The 10,497-nt window shown below is 46.7% G+C and overlaps 1 protein-coding gene across 1 annotated transcript in view; it reads right to left on the reverse strand.

The window, feature by feature from the left end:
• The window catches only part of LOC146782633 (transmembrane 4 L6 family member 5-like), a 29,762-nt gene extending 23,892 nt beyond the window's left edge, over positions 1 to 5,870 (reverse strand). The window contains exon 1 of the mRNA XM_085638619.1: positions 4,964 to 5,870. Coding sequence (XP_085494745.1) covers positions 4,964 to 5,146 — 183 coding nt within the window. The 5' untranslated portion in view covers positions 5,147 to 5,870. The remainder of the gene's footprint in view (positions 1 to 4,963) is intronic.
• Positions 5,871 to 10,497: the final 4,627 nt, after the last annotated feature.

Consider the following 10,497-nt stretch of genomic DNA (forward strand, 5'->3'; position numbering starts at 1 on the left):
CGAGGGCGCTAAAGGACACCAGCAGAATGTGCTAAAGGCCACCGGCAGAGGGCGCTAAAGTCTACCATTTGGCAGCTAAAGACAACCAGCAGAGGGCGCTACAGGCCACCGACAGAGGGCGGTAAAGGCCACGTTTCAGCTGAGAGCTGCAAGCAAGGTGGGGTGGGTTAGTTGGACGTCATAAGTAAAATAAAAACTGCACTTTTAAAAACTGCACTTTTGCCAGCGGCGCTGGTGGTGGTCACTGCAGCTGTGCTGCTAATGCAGCCTTTGAAGTACTACAAATATTAATTATTCGGACGACGCTAATTAATAAAATATTTTTTTTAATAAAAGCTTCAGGAAAATGAAGTCAGGGGACCAAAATGAATCCACCTTTATTTGAGACTATCACTATACTAACAAACGTGAAGACATTTCATAGCGAACAAACATAAAAAGAATAGTACTATCATTTTTAGGTCTCGCCTGAGACAGCGCTTTAGCGCTGCACTCGCGAGAGCTTTTGTAAATGGGGGATCGGGAAGTGCAAACGAGTGCTTTCAGGCCTCCAAATACAGTGCATGTGCGCCGGCCGGGCGCGCGCACCATTTGGAGGCCTGAAAGCACTCGTTTGCTTTCACTTTCGCGGGCCGCACGGCCGCTTTGATGTTTGATCGCGATCGCGATCACTTTCACACAGTGCATGTGCTCTGGGCGCGCGCACCATTTGGCAGCCTGCGTGTACATTTCGCGGGCGCTTTGATGTTCTCAGTGAGCCGCGCGGCCACTGCGAACATCAAAGCGCCCGCGAAATGTACACGCCATTTGCCACCCCCTCCCTTATCCCACTTCCTGCTTGTCTTGTTTGACAGGCATCTTCACTTGCTTTTTCGAGTACCCTTGAAGGGAGTTATGCAAAGTGTTGATAAAGTAACTTCTTGCGTAACTCGTGCTAGCACTGGCCTCCATCTGCCATAGGTCCCTTTGATGGTACTAAAGTGGTATTTTTCCAACACATTACAGCGTTGGTTTAGGCTTTTCATTCATTGATTCAGTCCAGCTCTGGTCTCCAGCTATGCATGCTACTTACACTAACAAGCATTTGCAATGCAATAGGTCTCGCAGTTACACGAGTTAAAGCTATTGGCATTGTAAATGACAATGCCAATAGGCATTGTTATTTGCAATGTCAATAGCTCAAACTTGTGTAACTGCGAGACCTAATGCATTGCAAATGCTTGTTTTAAGAATACGATTTGGGATGGGTTCCAATGTGTGTAATGCTTCGACCCCTGAGGGCCTGACTTGGGGGCTGGCGGTGCAGACACCAGATGCTGCAAGTAACTGGGAAGCTGTCAACACTCCCAAGAGATTGACTTAGAGTTGAGAGGTAACGGGAAATCTTCCGATCTCTGGAAGAAATGCTGAATATGGAGTAGAAACCACCAGTAGAACTTCCTATGCCTTAAGGGTTTTATTTGTTATGTTATTTGTTGTCACGTTGTGCTATGTGATGTATTTACAACGCAAACCTTGCTGTGAAGCAACTATGTGATGTGTTTACAACGCAAACCTTGCTGTGAAACAACAAAGCGCACATTACTTGAGGGGCCAAGTGTGTAGTTACCATTGGTGCAGCAGGTGCAGTGCACCGGGGCCCAGAATCCAGTGGGGCCCACTGAACCCTGATTCTTGCTGTATTTAACAGTCCAAACAGCAGCCAGGGGACCCACTTCCTTCCTCGCACTAGCCCGTTACACACTGGCTAATCTGCTGGCTAGGAGGCAAACATCTGTCCATCATCCCCTTTGGTATCGCTTTGTTCGCCCCAAGTTGGCAGGGTATGCCCAGACGTGGGTCACTTTGCCACTAGATTCAAGATAGCCTGGCTGACGAGGGTTATGAACCCGAAACCGTTCCCAGGATGCTTGTTTCTGGTTCAGGGAAGACATGGCTGGCAGTTTGGGCTGGACTGTTCCCATGAGGCACAGGGTCAGACTGATTTGCATATGACCATGTCTGAACTGGGGTGGCGGAGTGAGCTAAAGAATGATGATGGATTAAACCCAGATCAGTTGACTGGGGGTGAGTGTTTGATCAAACGCTCCGTCCATCATCCCCTTTGGTATGGCTAGGAGGCAAACGACAAGATTGTTTGTACACATCAAGTGGGGATTACACAAATACATGAGAACAAAGAACCAACGGCAGACTCCAACTGCTGCACTTTCCTCAGTGTGATCCCCGAGTAATAGGTTATTTATATTATGGTAATCGGGGTACACACTCAGCTCCTGCACCCGCCGTTGAGGGATGCCACCTGCCAGGCAGGAATACAGAACTATGAGAACTTCGTCAGGGCATGCTGTCCTGTGAGCTGATACGCTGTTATTGACACTGCAGGAACACTTCGTTGGCCCTTATCAAGGAGGCCCACACACCAATTGCAGCGACATGACCGAGTGTCATTGACTTCATTACAGAACAGAATCCGGACCAGGTTGGGCCCGTTGAACCCACGTTTCCTACTTAATAGTCACTTATTAATTCTTTCACGACTTTTGCCCTGACGAAGTTCAATCCTTGAACGAAACACGTTGGCTGATGGGTTTACAAATCCTATGGATTGTTGAAAATAAAGATTGTTATATGTTTGCAACAAAGACACTGATCAAGCTTCTTTATTGACGCGATATTGACTTGGGAGTGCACCGCTCTATTGTTCTCATGATTACACAAATACATGTTCCACACATTTAGGCACAGGGAGATTAAGTGTTATGCCCATAACCTCACTAAATTGAGTCTGGCACCAAGGCCGGGAATAAAACTTGGGTGCCCAGGTCCCAAAGCCAGCAGCTCCAGCTGCTACTAGGTCACATCTCCTGCCTGTGGTCTTCTGCTGTTGAGGAAATCCCACCAGTGGACCTCCTCCTCCGTGTTTAACACTTCCTCCAGAAATCAGAGCACTTTGCTTTTTCCTAAAAGATCCCTCAAGGCAGAATCTACTTTCAAGGGCTCATTGTACGAGGGAAAAAGTAACTTAAACCCAGCGGTCAGCACATATTTTGGGCAGCATTATAAATCCGGTGAGAAGGGAAGCAGGTAGGGGTGTTGGGCTGGTCACTGCCTCTGCCATGAGATGTCTCGTGCAAACAGCATGTTTCACTAGTGACAAAATGGCCCTCTCCGAGTACAAAAGATAGTGAGCAACCCAGAGATACTCACCACCCACAGCACATTGGTCCAACCATAGGCAAGCCACGCCCTCACTCACATACCACTCTGTATACATTTGAATGGCCATGGAGCTCTGCCCTGTTGCCATTATCTGGAGGCTGTGGGGGAGGGGACTGTGTCAAGTCAGGTTCTCCCAAGGACCAGTGTTATGGTAGCAGAGGTGACTTTGGGAAGAAGTCCGACGCCGCCATACAAGATGTCCTCCGCCCCCACAATGGGATTCCCAGAGTGCCCTGGGAAAGGTAAGGTTATAGGATACAAGGCAGGTCCATAATGCCTGGACACACTCCTTCATAATACCCAGGGTCGCTATAGACTCAAGCACCCCTCATTCTATGTCATTGGGTTGGCCTTGGGTCCCAGTGGGTACCGACATAGGCAATAGGAGGATCAGGTATGCGTCTTTCAAAACTAAAAAAGATGAATCTTAAAATACAGCTTGGCAAGTTAATCATAGACAGCAAAGGAAGCATGTAGAGTTCCAAAGTAACAGTGTCCCGATAGGTAAACATTCATGATAAATAAAGAAGTTGATACCTTCTGGTCTTGGTATAAATTATTCCACAAGTTTCGCTGTTCTGCATGTGCCAGTCTGCTTCATTCGAACACCTTGTGATGGTGATTCACGTCACAACTCGAAAATACAATAAGTCTTCAAGAACCGATGGACAATATTGGTACTCCACTGCCCCTCTTCCTTGAGGAACCTATCTTGAAAACTTCCCTATACTGCAATGACAATGTTGTGTTGGCTGTCTAAAAATGTTGTTTACTGTCTATAGTTGACATAAATGTGCCAGTCTTTGGCAAGATGGCCGGGGAAAGTTTAAGGTGGAGTCACTCTGAAAGACTTGGTGCATATAGGAGTCACAGATGCAGAGATCACCTGTAGCCAATGAACTGGTGGCCCCTAAGGGATAGGAACTAAGACCACCAGAGCCCCTGGTTACCACTGTAAAGCATTGCCTTCTGTTTTTTAAACAAAAACGTTCGCTAAGCGTGAAGAATAATGCAAACAAAGCCAACTGGTGTTCATCCCACCACCCAACAGGGTCTTACTTTGCCCCCTCTTTCTGGTAAACCACATGCATAGAGGGCTCCAATTCTACCATCATCAATGGAAACCGTTGAACACTTTCCATCTTGTCGTAAATGCATGGGCGCCATCTCACAATATCCTGTCCACGAGCCTCCTAAAAATGGCTACTAAGCCAACTGTCGTAGATTCCATAAATGGGCAACCAGGGTAGCAATCAAAGCTAAATAGAATAGTTTGAACCACTGCTAGTCAAATTAAGATTCCAGTGGCTTCTGTGACTGTCGGGGGTCATCTTCAATGTACTGACAATGCTTCAGAAAACCTTTTATGGACCATTCCCAACACCGCTCATCGAGTGAACACAGTCTCTCTAAACACAAAGAAGTCTACGGTGAGTGACAAATATTACACCCGCAGTCCTTCCACTACTGAGCCCCACCTCAACGGTCCATCCTTTGCGCATATTGGGCTAGAGCAGAAGATTAATGTGACCATGAGAAGAGATGATAGCCACCACGACAACCCTTTGGGTACATAATGTGGGAGGAATTGTGTCTAGGCAAGGGCAGTAAGAACTGGGGTCCGGCTCAAGCTAGTAGATGCCCCTACACCCCAAAAACTCCACTTGTCACTTTTCATCACTATCTGCCCAAACCATTGGTCCCAGAAATCACCCCTATGACCCTAAATACGATGTCTCACCAGAAGTCCTCCGCCGATCAAGCCCCCAAAATACAGCACTTCCGGTGTCATCTCTGTATCCGCGTTCTGGATGTGGTTCACGCTCCAGGCCGGAAACAAGAGAAGAACATTGCAGACAATATTGACGAGTACCAGGGGGTACAGGGAGACCCCGATGAACTTGGCACATTTCCCCGTGCACATCTTGGGTGAGTTGGAAAAAAGACACCTCTCTTTAAAAAAAAAAAGCACGCGGTGAGCAGAGCCGGGGAGTCACACCCAAGACCAGTGATGGGTCCAGGAGTCCTCGCGACCAGATATAGTCCTCAGAGTGGGGAGGCGTGGCAAGCAGATAAAGACAACACGGAAAGACCAGGTGATGGCAGGAGGGAGGTGATGCAGCCTCACTCCTGCAGATAACATCGCTCTCCCACGTCACCGACGTATTGGAGAACTGAAGACAATAAACCCTTCTGTCTTCTGATCCCCAGCCCTCCCGCCTCCACTGCCGCCGCCACCTTCTGCGCCAGTAAGAAGCTTGTGACACACAGGCCCATCACCAACTCAACATCTTATTACACATCACCCAAAGTGGTGAGCAGAAGCCGAAAAGGACAGAAAGAGGACGCTTTTCCGACCTCAAGACAAGCCTTTCAACCCATTGACAGCCTCCTGACTGTGAACCGTTAGGTTTAATGTGTTTACGATGCAGTTAAGTAAACAGTTAAAGGGAGCGGTAGGCTGTCTCTTTCGACAGCTCTCTGAGCTTGTCCTGGTTCATTGACCTCTTCTGGTAACACCCTTCAGACATAGCAATCCCATTGAGTCATATGGATAATTGGCAACGCCCGGTGTAGGTCGCCGGTGGCTAGCACGGGCTCCTGGGAGGAGAAGGGGCTCTCCATGGAATACACCAAAGTATCCCTGCGCCTGGGGGAGAAGCGATGGCATCATGTTTAAAATAACTTCCTCCCCCACACACAGACACCAACCTCCGGTCCTACCTGCTGCTTTTCCTCTTATCTCATTGGGACTCTTATAAATTAACCATAAAACGGCGACCTTTGATCACAGAAGAAGCAGTGCTCAAGGATGTGCGGCCCCCCACCCCTCCCTTCACGCGGCATCACAAACAACAGATGTACCACCTTACAAGCAGCTCAGAGACAACGCAGAACGGCGAAATCCCGAGCCCCCCGAGGATCGCGAAGGCGCCCGAGGCGCCCCCGAGTCTGCCGTAACTCACAGATAATCATTGGCTTTGTGGTGAATGGAAGGCTCCTTGAGGGGTTCGGGGCTGCTTGAAGGGGTGGGGGAGGGCTCCTTGAGGGGTTCGGGGCTGCTTGAAGGGGTGGGGGAGGGCTCCTTGAGGGGTTCGGGGCTGCTTGAAGGGGTGGGGGAGGGCTCCTTGAGGGGTTCGGGGCTGCTTGAAGGGGTGGGGGAGGGCCCCTTGAAGGATTTGGGGCTACTTGAAGGGGTGGGGGAGGGCTCCTTGAAGGGTTCGGAGCTGATTGAAGGGGTGGGAGGAGGGCTCCTTGAAGGATTGCGAGGGTGTGGCTGGGGGGGGCTATGTTACTTGCCTGCAGGAGCTCCAGTGGTTGCACACACACTGGCAGAAAGTGTTGTTAAACTGGGTGAGAATAACCTATTTTATTATACAATAAGTGGAGAACATTATGAGGCATGAGCAAAGTGGGGCCATTGTCTAGGGCCCCCACCTTCCCAGAGCCACACAAGGAAAGTCAACGTTCTCTCTATTAGACCTCTCTCTTCTTCTCTCTATCAACCCCTCTCCTCCTCTCTCTACTTCTGACTCTGTCTTTTTCTCTGCCCAGTGTCATCTTGAGGATTTTTGGGGCCTCGGGCCAGACATATTTCAAATGTTTTTGTGTGACCCTGTTTCTGAACCTTCAATGTATAATTCAGTTTTGTTTGACATTATTTGGGCTCAAACAAGCAAAATGTGGGTGCTAAAATTGAAAGGTGTTCCCAGTAGAGGCCCCCAAAATATGTCTTGCCCGGGGCCCCCCAAATCTTTAAGATGAACGGCATTGCTTAGCTGAATACATTTCAGTAGTGTAGGATGTTCTGATACTTGGCAGTGAGAGGTCACACTCTTGCTCAATGAGATGTTTACATTCTCTATACAAGCCTTGATTGGCTAAAAGGTTTTCAGACGCCCGAGACAGAAAACATACTAATGTGAGATGTAGCTGAAGCCAGTAGTAGGACGACATAAGCAGAGGACCTGTGAGATACGACTTATGAAGATGTCCTCTCCTTCGCAGTTCATGGACCAACTGCAGATTCTCATCATCTCACATGAGGGCAAGTGACACATTCGGGTTGTGTTGAGGACCAGGCATATGACTGGATTGTTGCTGAATGACATAGACCCCGTAAAGACTTCGTCGTCTGAAACCCCTACATCCAAGCTTCCTTCAGTGAAGACCACAACATGATCTATAGGCAAGGAGAGACCCAGATAACCAGGATTACTTGGGATCTCCCCAGGGTGGTGGTCGTGCACATTGATCCAAAGAGTCCCAGCTACAATATTTGAGTACATCATTGCCAAGTGCTCAGTCACTCCCATATATGGGCAATGTTCTACTGGAGTTCAGGCGTCGTAAGACATTTCTTGAAGAGATGCTCAACTGGCTGCATTCCTCCAAAGTCCTATGACAAAGAATACCACAATCATGGACGTGGAAATTCTACGTTGACAAACAACGCCACAAACACATTTTTGAGCTAACAGGCAACTTGTTATTCCTGAGGTCTATGAAGCTAGTTAAGTCCTCGTCTAAAGAGCCCAACATGCACTGGGCCTTATCCTTGCCTCAACAATAGCAAACATATCTCAAAATATATCGGAGTTCACCCAAATCACCCTCCTCTACCTGGGCAAGGTACTACACATAGGTAAAAAGAAGACAGTTGGCAAGGAGGAACAGATATATATGTCTATTTAAACATAGGGAACTATATATTGCCTTATTAACAGTGCAAAATCCTGGTTTTTAGTTCATTTATCTTATTTCAACAAAAATCACATCCCACAGACACATTTCCACAAATTTTTAGTTTTAGTTTTATATTATCATTATAATGATCATTCAATATTTTTCGATATTCTTTTTTTCTTTTTAATATCAACCTTTTGAACAAGCAAACGTATATACACAAATACAAACAAGTACAGAAAAAATACAGAAAAAATACACATCACAAACACATTCGTAAATTCCTTCTACCCCTTTAGATAGAAAAAACAGTGTTCGCCTATTGAATAAAGGAGATCCACTTAGAGGTCATCAGCTCTGCACACGAGGAGATTACCCCTCTACCGGTCGTAATTCAGAATTGTGCAGTCACTCGGCAGAGAAATTTATAAATTGTATTCCTAGCCTCAAATCAAAGACTGTAGACGCGTGCACGTTTCGGCCTTGTAATCCTTCTTGGCCTCCTCAGGACAAGGATAAAGAAACTTGGGGGGCAAATCAAAAAGCCCTACAGTCGGGGCCCAGTAAACACCGGACCAAACTGTTCCGGTAATCTCACTCAATTGCTTCTATAGAGTTCTCAAATGTTTAAAGTAACGCTCCTTGGATAAACAAACTGCCTCGCCAAACTAATGGTGGCGTGCACCGCTGTCTGCATTTGACTGTGCGCGTGTGGTCACCGGTCTCCGTTGGGTCCACTCAAGCAGAGGTGTAAACCCATACATCGTTGGATCACTGCTTAATACCGCTCAACCGAAGAAAGGTGAGCCCCTCCACATTGCGTATATAATTTAGCTAGTTTTGTTTGCCCACCTATCAATTATTGCTCCCATCCAAACCCAATGTGCATCATGAATTCAAAAGGCTATTAAGAGTTCTTAACACTGAGTAGTAAGGCTATTGGCACCTGTCCCCGGAATCTTACTCACTATAAGTTGCCAAAATATTTGCCTGAACTAGAAATGCATATAAGCAACAGTAGGAAATGCCATCATTTTAAGCCTTCTGATTGGCTTAGACAATCCCAGCATTCCATAGAAGGTGCTAACTTAGCATTACAGCCCTTAGCAGAAAGCATTCCCCATTGTACTCCGAGATCACTTACACTCCAAATGCATCAGAGCTTTGATTTGTTCACCTCCCTCCTCCTTGCTAACGAGGAAACAAAAATCAAATATTATAATGGCCATAACATGGTTCAACAAAACCTGGAAAGCGAAAGACCATTGTCCAGAACCCATAGTGACTGTTGCGCAAAGCAAAGTGCACGCAATGCAAGTTAAACAAGAGACACCCAAGGAGCAGAGCTTGTGGTTGAAAAGGGGAACAGCCATTACAACGCGGGTTTTACCACGCGTTGCTATTACATCGCATGCGTTACAACGCATGCGATGTTACAACGCGTGGTAAAACCACGTATACCATTACATCGCATGCGCTTTTACAATGCATGCGATGTAATGTGGCGGCGGTGGCAGCTATCCATGTCGTTGTGAGGAAACTCAGGCTGTTTCTTCACAACAACGTGAAGCAAGCAGGAAGGAGGAAGCAGGATCCGACGGAGACGCTGGAGAGGAGAGAGGTAAGGGGGTTTGTGCTTGGGGTGGGGGTTCATTTTTTGGGTTTAGGGTAGTGTAAAAGTAGTGTTCTGTGTGTTTTTTTTAACGTTTTAGTGTGTTTTTTTGTAGTGTAATGTAGTGTATTAGGGTAGTGTTGCAGTGATTTAGGGTTTAGGGTAGTGTTGTAGAGTTTGTGTAGTGTAGTGTTTTAGGGATTAGGCTAGTGTAGTTTTTTTTGTAGTGTTTGCGTAGTGTAGTGTTTTAGTGTTTAGGCTAGTGTAGTGTTTGTGTAGTGTAATGTTGTAGGGTTTAGGGTAGTGTAGTGTTTTAGGGTTTAGGGTAGTGTAGTAGTGTTTGTGTCGTGTAATATTTTAAGGGTAAAGGATAGTGTAGTTTTTTAGGGTTTAGGGTAGAGTAGTAGTGTTTGCTTAGTGTTTTACGGTTTAGGGTAGTGTTTGTGTAGTGTAGTGTTTTAGGGTTTAGGGTAGTGTAGTCTTTTAGGGTTTAGGGTAGTGTAGTAGTGTTTGCGTAGTGTACTGTTTTAGGGTTTAGGGTAGTGTAGTAGTGTTTTAGGGTTTAGGGTAATGTAGAGTTTGTGTAGTGTAGTGGTTTAGGGTAGTGTAGTAGAGTTTGAGTAGTGAAGTGTGTTAGGGATTAGGGTAATGCTGTAGTGTGCATGTGTTGTGTTGTGTTTTAGGGTAGTGTCGGGGTCGTGTAGCATAGTGTAATGTAATTGTAGGAAGAGGACTGGGTGGCGGGGGAGGGTTGTGTAAGGGTGGTGTAGTCACTTACCTTGCAAACTAACCACGAATATAGCTTTGCCACGCATGCCTTTGCGTTGTAATGGCATGCGTGGTAAAGGCATATTCGTGGTAATAGTTTGCGATGTAATGGCATGCGATGTCATTGACATCGAGTAGTAATACCCGCATTGTAATGGCATGCGTGGTATTACTATGCGATGTAATGACATACATCCGTTGAAAAACCT

This window comes from Triturus cristatus, chromosome 12 (genome assembly GCF_964204655.1).
Source record: "Triturus cristatus chromosome 12, aTriCri1.1, whole genome shotgun sequence".
NCBI lineage: Eukaryota > Metazoa > Chordata > Amphibia > Caudata > Salamandridae > Triturus > Triturus cristatus.